At 32.7% G+C, this 20,136-nt stretch overlaps 1 protein-coding gene across 1 annotated transcript in view; it reads right to left on the bottom strand.

Annotated features, from left to right (window-relative positions):
* Positions 1–20,136, bottom strand: part of LOC130902347 (uncharacterized) — a 125,807-nt gene that overhangs the window by 20,949 nt on the left and 84,722 nt on the right. Inside the window, 1 exon segment of the mRNA XM_057814440.1 lies at positions 273–425. Coding sequence (XP_057670423.1) covers positions 273–425 — 153 coding nt within the window.

A 20,136-nucleotide genomic window follows, 5' to 3' on the forward strand; every position in this document is an offset into this window, starting at 1 on the left:
CTTAACTATATTTCTTATTCATATCATATATTATGTAATATGATTTTTTATCAATGTTTTAGGAGCAATTTTCCTTTCGTTTCTTTGCTATCAATAATTATAAGTTTCTTAACCAATATTAAACCCACTATATGCACAGAAAACCTAAAAATCTCAACATGACATTTATGGATGATACCTATACACAGCTACCTAACCTTATAAAGGATAATGGCACGCAAACTGTTAGAAAATAAATTGAAACTTCATTTGCATTAACTTGAATAACTCACTTTTTCGGCAGCACTTAGCAAATTTGGCTGTTTGATGGCAGTAGCTTCCTGCAGGACAGTCTTGTCTAAATGGACCATTTCTGCAGTCTAATTCTCTTTCTGTAATAGATTCCGTAAGTGGTTTTTCTCCTTTGCATGGTTTTACTTCCATTCCTAGATAAAAATTAAATCAATAATCTCTAGATATTTGAAAATTGTGAACGTCCAACATATTAACATAGAACAAAAATGGGGAAAATTCATTCAAGAATATATGTACTGTATATACAAAAAAATTGGGTTAAGTAACTTAGAATTATGAATGTAACTCAAAATTCAAACAGTTAGTATACAAGCTGAATTGAAAGATTCATTGGTAGTTTTCGAACTAAAAGACAAACTATCTATGAAAGATAAGAGTGGAAAACTTAGCGTGGAGGAGAAACAGAAAAAAAGGATTAAAATTGTTTGCCTATTTCTGGTTTGGATTGGTACAGAAAAGAAATATGTAACTGATGAAGCTATACATGATTTAAATAGAAGTACAAAATCAGAAAATTATGTGATGAGAATATATATAAAACTATAAAATCATTTGAGTCTTCATTTATTTATGGATATTTATATGAAAATGATAAAATAGTCGAGAAAATGTGGTTTATTAATTTTTATATTTTTGTTCTTGCTTCATCATATTCCATTTTGAAAACATACGTTCACCAATTAGCATGTCTAACAACAGAACTACAAAAATTCAGATTATTATGTACCTATAAAAGCTAAATATTTACTAATACTAATAATACCATTTTAGCGATAATTTGGGTAGGAAACAATAATAAAATAATTGGTGTGCTTATCAATAAAATTATATTGCTAGTAGTTAAACTTGACTATACTGATAACAAATTAATTGCGAATATTGATTTATAAAGGGTAGAAAGTCGAGAACAGAATAGGATCTGCAGCACAAATTTTGAGTATAGAATTGTATGGGAGCAAGTACAACGGAATAATAAGGTATAAAATTACTTTCACATTGGGATTCGTTGAAAAAGTCGTTGAATTGCGGAAAATGGAGTAGATGTCACGATCATGTGAATAAACGGAAAAAACCGTAGAGTCCTATGATATATATTACCCACAAGAGCAATGATTCATTTGGCTGAAGAACATGATGAATAAAATTCAAAAATAACTTTGTTGTTTTGGCAACGAATTTTTAAAATTATCTTTGTTTTTTCATTCTTAACATTCATATAGGATTATGATAATTACAACTTTTACTAATTGTATGTATCTACATTGGTCTCATTTATCAAAATAATCTATTCTATTCTAAGCAAATTAAGGTAACTAATTTAGGACTGATAGGGTGTGTAGGTCTTAAATTATTTACATACTGAAAGTAGCATTGCAAGTTTACAATAAAACCTTCAAGTTTATCACCCTGCGAAGAATATTGAATAAAACAAACAACATATTTTTTATTAAATATGAATGATACCAGAAACTAATAAAGAATGGATTGAATGTAATAGAAAAAATGATATTTATTCATTTTATTCTCAAACCAATATTCTGGATAGTTAATTGAAGAAATATGCAGAAATGACAATATCCCCTCAATTTTCCTTAACAATAGAAATATTTTTCATTCTGCAAGAAGAATATTTGGCCCCAAAGATGAAAACACAGTAGAAATAAAAAATAAGAAGTGGAAAGTAGAAATATGTTTATTCCACCACTATTTGCATTGTAATCGATCTCTTCATTTATCGATTTCATTGAATTGATAAATAATATCACGTTACACAGATAGTAGTTTGTTTTAGAGCCACCATAAGTGTACAATTTTTATATTCCGAGCCTTCGAATACTTAAGGGTGTAATGTTAGCTGTCCGAAAATGCCGTTGCACATTGTAGCCAAAACAATGCTCTACTCCGAAGCAAAGACCGATTAACAAAAAACAAAAAAACAGATTTACAAACCACCGCACAGTATGTCTCAAATATGAGCGCGCACATCACTGAAATGTAAAAGAATGTACGGAGTGAATTGAATCTTGAACTTTGCAATCATCAACTGAAAAACATAAAATGTTGAACAATGAGGGCACAATTTAACCCCTACGAACGGATGTTTATGTAGAGAAGGTTACCTAGTCACAGGCGTTGAGCCCAATTTTCATTAGTATCGGTATAAGTGTTTATTATCGGGGCGGAGTCTGCTACACTGTAAATTGCATGGTCGGAAAAAATATTGTATACGCAATTACGTGAACAATAATGTATGGGATATTACTCCATTACTAGAGGATGCGGGTTCTAAAATATATTAGGTATCTTAAACAACAAAATATCAGATACAGAAAAAATAAATTTCATAACATATTAATAGATTTATAACAGAACAAATACTTAAATATTTTCTCATCTTCTAAGATCCTTAATACGCCTTTTGTTAATATGTTGCGGATTGATGATTTCTGGTAACAAACATTTGAAATAAAACTCCTCTAGATGCTTACACATTTTTTGGTCCCAGAAGTTGTCATCTCGAAATATCTAAAAAAAAACAATTATGGTAAGTATTAGTTATAATATACTTAATGGATAAACTTACAATTTCAGACTCAACTCCAATAGGTGTCCAAACAATAAAAATACAATAACGACGTTGTGTTATATGGAGCTGCCCTTGTACTTGATAAAAGTAATTGCTGCTACGTTTTAAAAACATACGTCCTTCCCGAAGTTCTGCAAATTTAATAATTTGTTTTTGAATGGCGTCTATAGGTGTCATTTTAGCTGCTGAATAAGGACACTTCACCTCAATAATGCCGTTATCTCCTATTAGACCATCAGGTGTAGCTGCCAAATAGGGCATTCTGCTACAGCGACGTTGTGAATTTCTTCATACAAACGAATTGCAATTTTTTCATGTTCTTTGCCCCAGTTTGTGGCTATATTGCCGTGAAATGGATTGTACAGAATTGTTTTAACAAGAGCTGCGCAGTGGGTATTTGCACGTTGTTTGCAAATTTGTCCGAAAACAGAAGCTGTTAGTCTCTTAGATCTCTCTTCTTTCCACAATAAACAGTCTGCTTGGCCGATTGTGTTGTTCTGTAAAATCTCACATTCTTCTTTGCTCAGATGAAGGTTATTGAGGAATTCCTTAACTCTTGATTCGTATTCTTCTTCATGCATATCTGATGACGGTAATCCATAATCTTCATCAGCCTCTGTTATTGCTTTTCTCTTTTGTTTTATTGTGTCAGAAAACAATGTTCGCCTACTTTTTTTCCATGCAATGTTTTGTGCACGTCTTGCAATGATCTTTTTGGTATACTTTCCAGGGCGGCTCGCATGGGTCATTTTTTTATGGATATAGCGCGGAAATTCGCCAACAGGTACGTTGTAGGATATGGCAGCCGCTACACATCTTGTTGCATAGGAGCGTCGCGCCGTATAATTGATTCATTTCCCGCCAACAAACTTTGCTACAACAGAATTATAACATTCTGCAGCATTGTTGTCCATATTTAAAATCAAACGTTCGGAATTTCGCGTAACACGTTCTGCGACATACAAAATATCCTGGAACAGTCCGGAAGCTTTCATTTCAGTTACCCAATCATATCCTTTTTTCTGTTCATCTTGGTCAATGTTTGTCATTTTAGAACAGAAATGTTTCACATTTTTCGTGGTTTTCAAAAACGTGGTAGGGTCCATTGTAAATGTCTTTTTTCAATAATCGGATTTTCTCAGCATGGCACTCTTCGCGTTTTTCAGTGGTAATATAATTGATCGCTCCAATAATCCCACTGCGTAAACGTTTTATACTGTTCATCAAAATATTCCTTTGTTTAACATTGACAGGCAAATTTTTGGAACTTGTTTTCTTCTGGGTTAGTGCGCGCAACCGTGTACAATAATTTCGCAACAAGTGATTGCGGCATTCGATTTTTGATACTGGTGTATCATAGGGACGTGCATCGGCCAGTTTTTTTGTCACGCTACTATCACCATCACCAACAAGATATAAATATTTAACATCATGCATCTCGATGCTCTGATTGAAACCTTCAACTATGATGTTAGATTCCATGCCTGTTGATGGACCAGACCAGTTTTTAAAACACGTGTGTGCAATTGGTTGTTCTTCCTTGTTTTCGGTTCTTGCACACAAGCAACAATATTTGTTGCGTATTCCTAGGAATAATACCTTTTTGGTTTCTTGACCAATGATTACTCCCACTCCTGATGCTGCATCATAGTTTACTTTATAAGAGCGTTTGCTCCAGGCTCCATCAGCTATAACGGTGATGTATGGAATGGAATCTTTACCTATGCTTCCCTTTTCGATAGCAATTCTGCGTTCTTGTACGCCAGCTTGTTCTATTATTTCCCAAGCTAACTCGTGGATACTGTCGGCCAATTCATTTTGTATTTTTTGGTACAAATGTGAACTCATTACAGGCAAATCGCAAAACCCCAATTGTTCCTCTATTTGTGCTAAACCACCACCAGTGGAGATTGCACCTAAGACAATCGCTTGATTCACATTTAATATAGTAGGATCGGGATCAGTGTCCACCCTCTTAGATTCAAGACAGTTAGTGCACTTAATTGTAAAAACACTTCGAAATATCTGACGATATTCACTCACTATTTCTAAATTCTCATTTCTACAATTGAAGATGTCTACACGTTTATAATGTATAATGTTTCATATTCACAATTCGCCGACCTGTTACTTTGAATTGTAACTTTTCTTGAGGTCCTTGCAGTAGGGTGGGGGTATGTAAACTTTCTCGCTGTTTTGTAACACCATCTTCTATCTGCAAATACGTGGAGCTTGTCGCCGCAACTTCGACTCGTACGTCCTCTCTAAAAGGTAGTGGTGTAGCACTACTACTACTACTAGCCGCAACTTCTTCTCGTACATCCTGGTGTGGTGGTGTAGCACTACTATTAGTACTTGGAATGTTTATTTCTTCTGTAGCCACGTTTATCAGTCTGGGAGTTACATTTTCGTCACAAAGTAACTGCCTTGTTCTGCAAGTGAGTGAGTGGAATGTACTTACTGTATTGTTTTTAATCAGTTAAAATACATTGAAGAAATTTTTTCGGAATCATTTCCGTAAACACATCATAACAAGAAAAGTGATATTATATGTATAACTGAATAAATAAACTTATAAAACAGGTGTTATATCAAATCTGACATATGTATCAAACTTGGCGTTAAAATTTTTTTGTGAAAGTATTAAATTTACAGTCAAGGTGCTAACAAGTACCATAAATAAAAGTGTACAATTCAATTCTACTTCAACTGCATTCAGTATTGATACAATTATTCAATTCATGTGAATTAACATAATTCAATTAATCCCAAACACATTTTTCCAAATCATTTGGAATCTGATTTTATTCATATCAATTCAAATGCAATTTTCAGAATTCAGATTCAATTCTTACCAACTCAAAGTCAATCTTTACCACTTCAAATGAAATCTTTACTAATTTTAATTCAATGTTTAACAATTCGAAAAAATTCCACCGTTGCATAAAAATTTACTTCATTTCAATTCTTTGTAATCTAATTCAAAGCAGTTCATTACAATGCAATAATAATTCTTTTCTGAAGTGATAATGATTTAATCTCTTTGTGACTGTACCAACCAATTCTTCAGTTCTTAGACCCCCGTTTACAGTTTTTCGGAAATGATTACGAAAACTCATATTCAAAATTTGATAAACAAGTGCACCTGCAAACCTCGCCTTCGGCTCGGCTTTTGACACTTTGCGCTCGGTGTGCAAGAGAGATCACTTTTTTATTTTGGTTTGAAGCACTTTCACCTACCTTTTGCTATCTCGAATTTTTTTTCATTCTCTGACGTATACTTTGCTTGCGTCCACTGCAGGGAGTTAAATTGGTCTTGTATTTTGGCATAATTGCTTGAATAAGTCTCGCCACACAAATATAGTCAAATTCACTTTTGTGTTTTTTGCACTGCACTGCACTGGACTGTAAGATAATTTCGTGAAAATGCGAGAATGAAAAGACGTGTTTTCAAGACAAAGTTCACTAAACGACTGTCCCTTATAATACAAGGTCAAAATCTCTCCACTTTATGTAGGGAGTTTGTTTATATTACGTAAAACACTTCATCTCTTATCATTATAGCTTCGGTTCTCACCCAAGGGTGGTTTACCACCAAAATCGTGCATCCAGACTAAACAACCGGCCACGCTTCCCTTTGCGTTTATTTTCCAAACATTCAACGTCCACTTTTATTCGCAATTTATCGGGTTTATATTGTTAATAGTAACGGACACCGATGGGAAATAAAAAACTGTTTAATAGTATTAAATTTACCAAAAGGTGTATAACAGAAAATTTTAAACGTTAAACATATTATTGAGAAACTATATGTACCTAGATAATTAGAAATATAATATTTTTAAACTAAGTAAATATTAATTTTTGTTTTCTGTCCAGTCTGTTCAGGCACCATCCTGATATTTCAAATATATTTAAGGAGTGTCTCTACGTCGTCTCATGTCTTTAGCTACACAACGCTCATTTACACTTTAGAGCGGTATCTCTTTCCGAACTTTCGTTGTGCAGTTGACGAAAATATTCGTCGGCCGTACATTACCACCTTAATATTTCCAGATACAGATATTTCAGGATACATTATCAATTACTTAAATCATAAATTCCTGGACTATCACATTTCTTTTATTGATGTGTTAGTGTGGGTGTCTTAGCCTATCCTAAATGTCATAATTTGTATCATTATTTTTGCCGATTGTGGGTGTACATATCTTTGAAATTTTCCTTTAATGATAATAATAACTAGTTGTATATACGATCATTTCTAGAAATAATGGGCGTTATAAGTGAAATCAGTTATTATAACGAAGAGTGAATTTTTTAAAACCAGTTTATGATTTAAGCAACTATCATGAATTTAACAATTCTGCGCTTATTTGGAACTTAAACAAACAATATTGGAGAGGTGCTACTACCCTCTATAAATAACATTAGAGTATCAAAAAGGAATCCTTATTTAAACGAAATAACGTTGATCATATGGTATCAATACCATAGCACAAAATAAAATAGGTTTACACGAATTCGCTTAACTTCTGAATTAAGAGGTACATGATATAGTTATATTTGATATTGAGAAATTTAAGAAGTTGGAAAGTTAAATCCATGAGACCATAAAAAATGAAATAATAAATAAAAGGAACAAGGATAAGATGGGAATAAAGGAAAAGTACAATACGTGATTTGTATACCAAACAACAAAGAAGAAGATTAAAGGAGGGAAAATGGATTCGATACTTTTAGCAAGAAGAAAAATATAAAGTTCTAATACAGGGTGTTTCTATATTCGACCGACAACGCTCTACCACAGAGAGATCTCAATAAATGATTCATTTTGATATAGGAATACGTATCCTTACGGGGCCTAGTTGCTGAGATATAGGGTGTTCAAAATGAAATATGGTTCTTAATACAGTAAAATTTTGACATAAACAAACTTTGGAAAAATTTAATCAGTGACGCACTGTCAGGGTTAGTCGTCACTTTATCCCCCTATTTTTAACGCTACTGTTTAAAATTGCCTGATTATTTTTAGTTAAAAAAAAACAAATAACCTTTTATGGAGTTAAAATGAAAGGTGTTGTAGAAATTTGCCTCTAAGCAAAAGTCTGCAAGCACGTGAGTAATTACAAATTAATTAATTATTCATATAATTTCGAATAATGAAAAAGCGTAAGTAGTTTAAAACAAATAAATATTATTCATAATTTCAATTTCACGTTTTTCAATGATAAAACGGTGTAATAATTGTATTGAAGTAAGCGGCCAACAGTTTGACCAACTACAGCATGCAACTTTCTAAATTTTGTTATTGTCGTTATACAATGTTATTTAAATTTAATTTGTGCTATTATAATTTTTATTTTCATTGCCAATTTTGTTATTATTGTGACAACTAACCCTGACTGCGCGCCACTGGTTACATTTTTCCAAATTTTGTTTATGTCAAAATATTACTTTATTAAGTAGCATCAAATTTGAAAAAAAAATTAAAGGAGTTCTTGATTTGTCACAAATTTTTGATTTTGATTCAAAATTTTGAACACCCTATATCTCAGCAAGTAGACACCGTAAGGGATCGTATTCCTTCATCAAAATGAATCATTTATTGGGATCTTTCTGTGGTAGACCGTTGTCGGTGTAATATAGAAACCCTTGTATATAAATACTAATTTTTCTATCAAAATCACACTTTTAAGTTTGCTCTTCTTTATACATTATGTCCATATCGAAAATTAAAATATTTCTAAGGTAGGATGTTTTCTAAATTTACATCTTTCTAAAATGTACAGATTCGAAAGAAATGTCATTTTGTTTTTTTTAGAACACATTTCTCAAAATTTCTGATTTTTTTTTCTAATTCCTAATCAAGATGTAAAAGGAAATTTTTCATTTCTGGAAATATATAATATAAATGAAACGGCGAAGAAGTGCGATTTTCTTATTTAAAAATTCGTATTCCTCTTCAATACCTCCTATACATTTTGTACTTGTTCCCAATACAAACTATATTTATTGTACATTAGTATCATATATTCATTGTCCGTCCAATTTTCTTGATTCCAATGATAATTTCTAGTTCCAATGATAATCACATCCCAATATTGTGTTGGTTTATTACTATCTTTTTCCTTTCATATTCATAGAGTCTTTATCGTTTCCTATTTCAGATTCCAGCTATACTTGTTTTATTATTTAAACTTTCTTTGAAAATTTCATTTCTACTATATGATTAATTGAGCAAAATGTAGATTTTTCTCACAAGACCAATTCCACTTAATTACAGCAGTTTCATTTTTTATAAACGCGTTTTGTGCGTCAAAATACATAAGTCTACCGTCGGTTTCTGTAGGTGATGACAGGGTTATTGAAATCATTAGTTTTGGAGCATTACTACTTTGAGGTAAGTAAATAGAATTGAAGGGAAAAACTTAACGATTGATACACGTTTGGAGGAGATTATTATATTATTCTATTTTGATTCTGATTCTGATACTGATTCACAAGAGAGAAAAAGATAAAGAAACTAAGTATAAAGACAGAGTTATAATTAAAAAACATAATTACAGTAGAGGCGCGAGGTTTATCCAAAATTTTAAGATTAGTTATATAAAGCCGTAAATTAAACCACTATATGAACTCGATCATATTTCATTACATAAATACTTCTATTCAGATTCATGAATATCGTAATAAGTGAATTTGTATCAATATATCAACATAAAAGATTTCGTTAGTAGATATAGTAATATTAGAATTTTTCTAAATCTCTTATTTGGTCCGCGTGTATTTTTTATATATTAAACTGTTGACAATGCACTATTCGATATTGGTAACTAGAGGCCTTCACTAAAATGGTATTATTACGATGCAGAAATTAAAGTTATAACGTGTGTTAATAGTACCTATTCCATTTTCTAAAGCATTAGGTGTATAGTGTGCCATAGTGTTAGTGCTAAACTTCCTACATCCAAACATAATCCAAACCTTGACAGAGATCTAAAGGTCTAAGCCTCAAACCCTCTTGTCTTTGGCACGCTTCCATCTTCATATCGCAGAGAGATGGATAAATTCTAAGATCAGATGCGCAAACTGGACTCGTAAATACATTTATGCAGTTAAATTGGCAGGTGCAGCGTGGAAAGTTATTGGGACCTAATTCGCAAGTTGTTTCGAAGTCACATAATATATCCTTGCAAGCTTCCTTTTCCGAGTTAGTGCTATCTACGATTAAGTTGTCTGGAAGTTGAGATACTGCCGTATCATATTCATTACCTGTCATTTGGTTAATTTTTATCATGATGTTAGGGAAGGTTGCTAGAAAGTTAGTGGGTTACCAATTATTGAAATGCACACTACAGTTATATAAAGATGATCCACTATATAAGTGACTTATATAATATACAAGTCGGTTTAACCTACTGAATAATCTCAACTTCTATAAATTATTACACAAAATGTAAAGTGAATGATTGAGTCAACAAATTAAAATGTGTCACACGCTTTAGAATGATATACCAGTGCAATGGACATTGAACTGCCTGTTATAATTGCAAGATAATTTCCTGTTTCAATGTGCATGGTACCTTACTTCAGATGTCAGCATATTGATAGGAAATGTAAGTTAATATGTAAGCATTTTTGGTTGGATCGATCCATCCGGGTCGACGGCTTATTATTATTATAACTATGATCGTTGTCCAGTACAGACATGTAACGTTATCAATATACGTGTGAGAGATTTTTGAACTTCCATTATTCTAGCGAATAGCTAGATCATGTCCTCCTTTTCACCCTAACGGACACATTCTTCACATGGCGATCCTGCCAGCCCAAAGTAAATTAAAATGTTGAGTGGAAAGTGGCTAAATGTGCAAGTAAAGTGATAGCAGAAATGGGATCATCACAATCAAAAGAAGAGGTAATTATAGCACAAAGTGGTAATAGCGGAGGCAGTACCACCAGTTGGAGCCAGAAGTTTTCCATATCTGAAGTTTTGGGATTGATTGCTTTTGTACTTTTTTTGTTCCTTATCATATGGCGACTTACTCGTCGTTGCAAGAAAAGTTTGGAGAAGAAGATCAGAGAAGAGATCCAAAACAGCAGAGAAAGTGTTGTGTAGTGCAGTGTAAACTGTGATGTGTCGCAATCGCAAGGAGTTCAAAATTCAAGACGTTGTGTCCAAGCGTCTCGGAAATTTCAAAATTGAAGAATAAAAGATAAGTGTTAATTTTAGTCAATTATTATCCATGAGCGATCTTGAGGATATTAAAAATTTGTATGAGGAATTTAGGTAAAGACAATCAGCAGCGTAGAAACGATATAATTTTAATTAAGAGTAAACTCAGTAAATTAGATAGGTTAAAAGAAGAATATGAACTTGCAAAGCAGAATTTTAATAAAAGCACTCATAGCGAAGATGTGACAAAGAAAGCTAAGAATTATGTTCAAATAAATGACAAAAATATTGCAGAAATTAAACAAATTTTAGAAACTAGATCAATTAATATTACCTCTAATAGTAATTTAGTCGAAACAGCAGAAATGGCTGAAGAATTTAGTTTAAGAACAGCAGCAAACTTATTGCCTTCTGTGGACGATACAGAGAATACTACTAAACAATTAATTGATGCTATAGAATTGTATGACGGTTTGTTAAATGTCGCGGGAAAAAAATTGTTAACTACTTTTGTGTTAAAAACGAAACTTAGTCAAAGTGCGAAACTAAGGTTAGAATCAAATTACAATTCTAATGCCGATTTAATTAAAGATATTAAAGCTAATTTATTAACAAAAAAATCTGCTGCAGCGTTGTCAAACGAATTACATAGCGCGAGATACTTAGAAAAATCAATAGATGAGTTTGGAAAATCATTGGAAGATTTACTGGTCAATCTCACATTAGCACAAGCAGATGGAGATAGTGGCGCAGTCAAAATTTTAGGAGTGGCTAATGAAAAAATTGCAATTAATGCGTTTGCTAATGGTCTACGTAACCATGAACTGCGAACAGTTATTAAGGCGCGAAATTATGCAAAATTGAAAGACGCGATTAGTGGCGCGAAAGATGAAGAAATTTCAAAGAAAGCTTCATCTTCAGCACAAGTTTTTCATACGCGTAACAAGAGTGATTCGAGACAAAATAACGCGTATAGGGGCAATTCGCGTTCAAACGGAAACAACAGGGGAAGTTATAGAAATAATAGCAATCACACTAACAGAAATAATAATTATAATTCCCGGAATAGCAATTACAATAACCAAAACAATCGTCAGCGTGATAATAATAACTTTAGAGGACGAAATAACGGTCGTTATAATAACAGAAATCAAAGATCAGGTAATAATAGATACAATCAAAATAATAATAATCAAAGATGTAACGTGATAGGAAGTGGTGAAAACAGAGAAAACGGTAGTACCAGTAGGAATAGTAACAATAATGAATCGAATGAAGTAAATACGTTTTTTCGATCCTAAAATTGAACAGGAAGATAGTATTTTAAGTTTATGTATAAATGGATTAAGTTATGTACCTATTAAGTATGGGATGAATGGGTTAAACTTATTATTAGATTCAGGAGCTACAGTAAGTATTATTTTTGCATCTCATTTGAGTGACAACCAGTATATTGATTCCTCAGAAAAAATTAAAATCAACGGTATAGCTGGTTCAACATATGCAAAAGGAAAAACAAATATTACATTTTTATTAGGAAATACTAAAGTTAGTCATGATTTTCATGTTGTAGATGAATGTGGTAGCGATATGCATGGAGTTTTAGGAGCTGATTTTCTTTTGAAACATGCAGCTATTATTGATTACGAAAAATACTTATTTTTATTTTGGAATAAGGGTGAGAAAATTTCAATACCTCTTGATTCAAAATTCAATTATTGTACAACAATACCACCAAGGTGTGAAATAATAAAGCATTTTTTGGTAGATAACAATGACGATAGTGTAATCGTATCCCAAGAAATTTGTAAAGGTGTATATGCAGCGGGACTAATTGTTAGACCTGTTAAAAATATGATTCCGGTTAGATTATTAAATAGTACCGATAGAGAGATTAAGCTGAAAAATTTTAAACCTAGAATTGAGAAATTATCGAACTTTGATATTTGTAACTTTGAAAAAAGTAAATTTTCAGTAGACCGTATTACTTCAGATGTCAGCATATTGATAGGAAATGTAAGTTAATATGTAAGCATTTTTGGTTGGTTCGATCCATCCGGGTCGACGGCTTATTATTATTATAACTATGATCGTTGTCCAGTACAGACATGTAACGTTATCAATATACGTGTGAGAGATTTTTGAACTTCCATTATTCTAACGAATAGCTAGATCATGTCCCCCTTTTTACCCTAACGGACACATTCTTCACACCAGGACTGATTTCTCTGCTCTGACCCAAAGCTATTTACAATAAAAATTTTTCGAACATATGATTTTTATTTTTGAATCACGATGCACATACACTGGTATGCTGAATTTTCGACTCAAATTTGACTTGCCTCACGCATGACGTCACACTGGAATAAGATTGTTTTCTTGGCTATAGAGATAAGGTTGGAGCTGTACGTATTTACTGAGTTTTTGTATGTTTGTGATATTTTTTTGTGTTTAGCGGCTATCATAGAGTTGACCTAACTGTCAAGATTTATATTGTTGGAGGTAATGAAATTTACTTAACTTTGTAACTGCATACTTGTTTTTTATTATGTATGTAATTTATTTGTATTAGATTTTTTGTTAACGTTTAGTGAAGGATCATTTCATACATACCTATATATAGAATGATCCCATTTGCAAAATGAACAACATACCTGATGAAGCAATACGTCTTCTAAATCTTATAAATAAAAAAACACAAATAACACTTATTCCTATCAATAGAAAAAACAAATCTTCATTTAGAAAGTAATAATTTTCTTATCTGGAACTTGGACATGAACCTATAGACTTAAATTTTTTTCACACAATCCAATTGATTACTAGAAAGGCAAATATCGCAAGTAAAATTGCCTTTATTGTTACTATCTATTTCCACACTTGCCCCATCTCCCAATTTAAGATACACAACGAACCTAATCCACCCTTCACCTTTATTGGCTTTGGAGTAGCTTTCAGTAGAGAAGAGGCATCCAGTATCACTCTCTTCTTCAGATGAATCTGTTTTGCCTTTTTCCTTTCCGCCTTCTTTTCCTTTCCCGACTCCTTTTCCTTTTCCACCACATTTTCCTTTACCGTTCTGTTCCTCTTCAAGGTATTTTTTGTAGGGTGTGCTGGTCACTACTAATAAATCTACTCTCATTCATATTGCACTCGCTTTTTTTCCAACTATCTTTGATGTTGGTCGTACTTCCTGGGTGTAACAACACCAAAAGATGTGGATGAGAGACCAAGAGCCAAAGCTAGATGTTATCTTTCAGAAGATTTAAACCCTGAGATATTTTATGCTGATCCATTCATACTATGGAACTGTTGCTTCTAGATAGGCCTTTGTAACACGGTTACCACACACCCAGGATTATTATTCATCCACTTCTCCAGCACTTGTTTATGATAAACATCAGACACATGACTCCAACGTCCAAGGGCTGGAGTTTGAGGGTGCAATGAGGCGGCAGGCATGGAATAGTGATGTGATTATCCCTGGCTTTTAATACCACATTTAAATTTTTTGTGAGATAGGTGACCATCTAATTTCAAAAGAGTCGGATCTTCTGCTGTCGGTTTGGCATGACTTAAGAAGTGATCGAATAACATATCTAATTTCATCCAATCAGATGAATTGCATGCACATATAGTGCCTGGAGGTGCGCCATCTATCAATTCTATTTTTATCCGTACAAATGCTGTAAATTATTTGTTTCTGCCAGTTTGTAAGTTGAGGTTGAAACATATCCTGTGTGGTGAGCTCGTACATTCTAGACTCTATGTCCTTAGTGTAATCAATAAGTTCATGTTCTTGTTCTACTGTTTTGTTGATGCTTAACTTTGAAGCGGAGCGTACAGTTATTAAATTTTTACGTTTTGTTATTTTTTTAATGCCATCACAGATCTTAAATTCTCTACGGTTTTTTAAGGCATACCATCTCTGACGGCATTTGTTCTTCCGGCCAATTTTGGCGATCAGTTTTGCGTATATAAATTTTTAGCATGATATGTGAAAACAACAAATACTAATGGGGTAAAATGATTCCAATGTTCATTTTACATACACAGAAGGGATCATTTCGCTCCAAACATCAAATTCCAGCATATCGATCGAAACATTAACCTTCAAATACCACGTGCAGTGATAGAACATTGTTCAAAGATTAGCTAACTGCTATTAATAACCGCAAATAAGACAACACTCAAATAAACACAAATAATAATAAAATCACACCAGGCACTCGCACCGCCATGACTTGGAGAGGCAACTGGCAATCACTTGACCACTTTCCCCTATGTGTTATTTATTTTAGCACGTGTTTTTTCTATTTATTTCAAAGAGGATAGTTCCATATAATGTAAAGTGTCTAGTTTTAAAACATTGCTTATTCACCTACATATGATTCACACAAATAAATAAACTATATCCATAACATATCAGAAATCATATTATTAAATTGAATGATCCCAAAATTTTGCTAATCATATTATATTAAATACTCTTTTTCTACGACCGTGCGTTTTAACCCATTTTCCCTTACGCATTTTAGTTTTGAAAGGGTCACTTTCCCGCACTAGTGCGGGAAAGTAAAATTATGCAAATTTTGACCTTATTAGATAGTTTTTTACTTCCCAGATTATAACTATTGTTATTACAGGTGAATAATTATTTACGAAATAGTCCATCAAATGAAATTTAAACATTTTCTAGCTTTTTGTAGCATTTGTAATTTTTTTAAAATATAAAATAATACAGATATTTTTTATATAACCATGTAATTGTTACTAAAACGTCAAAGTTGTTCAAAACGTCTTAGAAATGACCGAATAAGTGCAATCTTCTTCTAAATTAAACCACATTAAACCGAATCCGATACAATAATATTAATGGATTCATCCGACGAAGAACTTTCCGAAGCCATTTTGAAGGCTGCAAATGAAACTAATTCCGAGCTGTTACCTGCCAAATGACTTGCAATGACCTGCAGCCGATGCTATCCTCATCGACGTCATCTACCTTCCAGTTGAAACCAAATAACTCCACTGGACCGACAATTCTTACTAGTCTATAGAATACAACAAATTGTGTTTTCAATATTAATATTTACAATAATTAGTAGTTTTTAGTTAATTTAATTAAAGTTTTGTATATTATTATGTTTGTTGGAATAAAATAATTTTAGAAAAATGGGTTGGTATACTTTTTTATATACGGTCGTAGAAAAAATAATGTTCCTAACTCATGTGTAAAGTGTCTTTCCCGCACTTGACCGCTTGCCCGAACTGCAGTCGCGTGCGGGAAAGTATCACTTTCCGCACTTGTTAGGAAAATAAATATTTATTTCACGGAATAGGCAGGTAGTTATATTCCTTGTAAACCGCACGCGACCTTAAGAACGTGATGTGAAGAATGTGTCCGTTAGGGTAAAAAGGGGGACATGATCTAGCTATTCGCTAGAATAATGGAAGTTCAAAAATCTCTCACACGTATATTGATAACGTTACATGTCTGTACTGGACAACGATCATAGTTATATTAATAATAAGCCGTCGACCCGGATGGATCGAACCAACCAAAAATGCTTACATATTAACTCACATTTCCTATCAATATGCTGACATCTGAAGTAAGGTACCATGCACATTGAAACAGGAAATTATCTTGCAATTATAACAGGCAGTTCAATGTCCATTGCACCTCTTCGGTAAGAGAAAAAAAAATTTTTTTTTTTTTTTTTACTGAATACATACATAAAAATTAATAATTAATGAAAAAAAAATTTTTTTTTTTTTTTAATCTCTCTATCGGTACTATTTAATAATCTAACCGGAATCATATTTTTAACAGGTCTAACAATTAGTCCCGCTGCATATACACCTTTACAAATTTCTTGGGATACGATTACACTATCGTCATTGTTATCTACCCAAAAATGCTTTATTATTTCACACCTTGGTGGTATTGTTGTACAATAATTGAATTTTGAATCAAGAGGTATTGAAATTTTCTCACCCTTATTCCAAAATAAAAATAAGTATTTTTCGTAATCAATAATAGCTGCATGTTTCAAAAGAAAATCAGCTCCTAAAACTCCATGCATATCGCTACCACATTCATCTACAACATGAAAATCATGACTAACTTTAGTATTTCCTAATAAAAATGTAATATTTGTTTTTCCTTTTGCATATGTTGAACCAGCTATACCGTTGATTTTAATTTTTTCTGAGGAATCAATATACTGGTTGTCACTCAAATGAGATGCAAAAATAATACTGTAGCTCCTGAATCTAATAATAAGTTTAACCCATTCATCCCATACTTAATAGGTACATAACTTAATCCATTTATACATAAACTTAAAATACTATCTTCCTGTTCAATTTTAGGATCGAAAAAACGTATTTACTTCATTCGATTCATTATTGTTACTACCGTTTTCTCTGTTTTCACCACTTCCTATCACGTTACATCTTTGATTATTATTATTTTGATTGTATCTATTATTACCTGATCTTTGATTTCTGTTATTATAACGATCGTTATTTCGTCCTCTAAAGTTATTATTATCACGCTGACGATTGTTTTGGTTATTGTAATTGCTATTCCGGGAATTATAATTATTATTTCTGTTAGTGTGATTGCTATTATTTCTATAACTTCCCCTGTTGTTTTCGTTGGAACGCGAATTACCCCTATACGCGTTATTTTGTCTCGAATCACTCTTGTTACGCGTATGAAAAACTTGTGCTGAAGATGAAGCTTTCTTTGAAATTTCTTCATCTTTCGCGCCACTAATCGCGTCTTTCAATTTTGCATAATTTCGCGCCTTAATAACTGTTCGCAGTTCATGGTTACGTAGACCATTAGCAAACGCATTAATTGCAATTTTTTCATTAGCCACTCTTAAAATTTTGACTGCGCCACTATCTCCATCTGCTTGTGCTAATGTGAGATTGACCAGTAAATCTTCCAATGATTTTCCAAACTCATCTATTGATTTTTCTAATTGTCTCGCGCTATGTAATTCGTTTGACAACGCTGCAGCAGATTTTTTTGTTAATAAATTAGCTTTAATATCTTTAATTAAATCGGCATTAGAATTGTAATTTGATTCTAACCTTAGTTTCGCACTTTGACTAAGTTTCGTTTTTAACACAAAAGTAGTTAACAATTTTTTTCCCGCGACATTTAACAAACCGTCATACAATTCTATAGCATCAATTAATTGTTTAGTAGTATTCTCTGTATCGTCCACAGAAGGCAATAAGTTTGCTGCTGTTCTTAAACTAAATTCTTCAGCCATTTCTGCTGTTTCGACTAAATTACTATTAGAGGTAATATTAATTGATCTAGTTTCTAAAATTTGTTTAATTTCTGCAATATTTTTGTCATTTATTTGAACATAATTCTTAGCTTTCTTTGTCACATCTTCGCTATGAGTGCTTTTATTAAAATTCTGCTTTGCAAGTTCATATTCTTCTTTTAACCTATCTAATTTACTGAGTTTACTCTTAATTAAAATTATATCGTTTCTACGCTGCTGATTGTCTTTACCTAAATTTCTTAAAAATACCCTAAATTCCTCATACAAATTTTTAATATCCTCAAGATCGCTCATGGATAATAATTGACTAAAATTAACACTTATCTTTTATTCTTCAATTTTGAAATTTCCGAGACGCTTGGACACAACGTCTTGAATTTTGAACTCCTTGCGATTGCGACACATCACAGTTTACACTGTACTACACAACACTTTCTCTGCTGTTTTGGATCTCTTCTCTGATCTTCTTCTCCAAACTTTTCTTGCAACGACGAGTAAGTCGCCATATGATAAGGAACAAAAAAAGTAAAAAAGCAATCAATCCCAAAACTTCAGATATGGAAAACTTCTGGCTCCAACTGGTGGTACTGCCTCCGCTATTACCGCTTTGTGCTATAATTACCTCTTCTTTTGATTGTGATGATCCCATTTCTGCTATCACTTTACTTGCACATTTAGCCACTTTCCACTCAACATTTTAATTTATTTTGGGCTGGCAGGATCGCCATGTGAAGAATGTGTCCGTTAGGGTAAAAAGGGGGACATGATCTAGCTATTCGCTAGAATAATGGAAGTTCAAAAATCTCTCACACGTATATTGATAACGTTACATGTCTGTACTGGACAACGATCATAGTTATATTAATAATAAGCCGTCGACCCGGATGGATCGAACCAACCAAAAATGCTTACATATTAACTTACATTTCCTATCAATATGCTGACATCTGAAGTAAGGTACCATGCACATTGAAACAGGAAATTATCTTGCAATTATAACAGGCAGTTCAATGTCCATTGCAGTGAAATTAAATAGGTAAATTCAGTAACCACATAAATAATATATATATATATATATATATATATATATATAGATATGTTGTATTTGCATCAAATATTACTTTTGGAATCAAAATAAAACTTTATAACAGGTATACAGCATACATAATACTTCACATTTTGATTCCAACGTGACGTCACATTGTGCGAGAGAAAGATAGTCTCTATTTAGATTAACATATTTTTCCTATCGATGTTTTAGCATTTCTAATGCGCCACGAAATATTTTCTAGGTGTTCTAGTTCTAGTATTTTAGAAGCTGGTATTCGCTAAAGTCCATATCTGAAGATTATGGTGCATAATCTATCAAATGTGACTGTTTGTGTCATCCTGATGCAAGAGAACACGTAATTTTGGGACTAAATTTGCATGATAAGCACCCAAATTATGGCTTTCAGCATCCCAAAATACCGTTAGCATATTCCTCACACACTCACACACGTCAATCTTGCAATACGAGATCATGCACATTTTCATTTAGTAGCAAGTCCATATGTTTGTTCGTCTGTACAGGACAGTTTTCTCAATAAACCACTAAGATTCTAAGATTCGAATTACCAAATCGAGCTTCTATTGTAGGTACTCCCGAACATGTTCAGCGTGAGTCTATGTGTAATAGTTTATGATCAGTATTTTTGATGATCATTTATGAGCGAGGGATGGAGCAGATTGATCAGCCCTCGTATGTTTGATCTCAACTTTTA

This window comes from Diorhabda carinulata, chromosome 1 (assembly GCF_026250575.1).
Source record: "Diorhabda carinulata isolate Delta chromosome 1, icDioCari1.1, whole genome shotgun sequence".
Lineage (NCBI taxonomy): Eukaryota > Metazoa > Arthropoda > Insecta > Coleoptera > Chrysomelidae > Diorhabda > Diorhabda carinulata.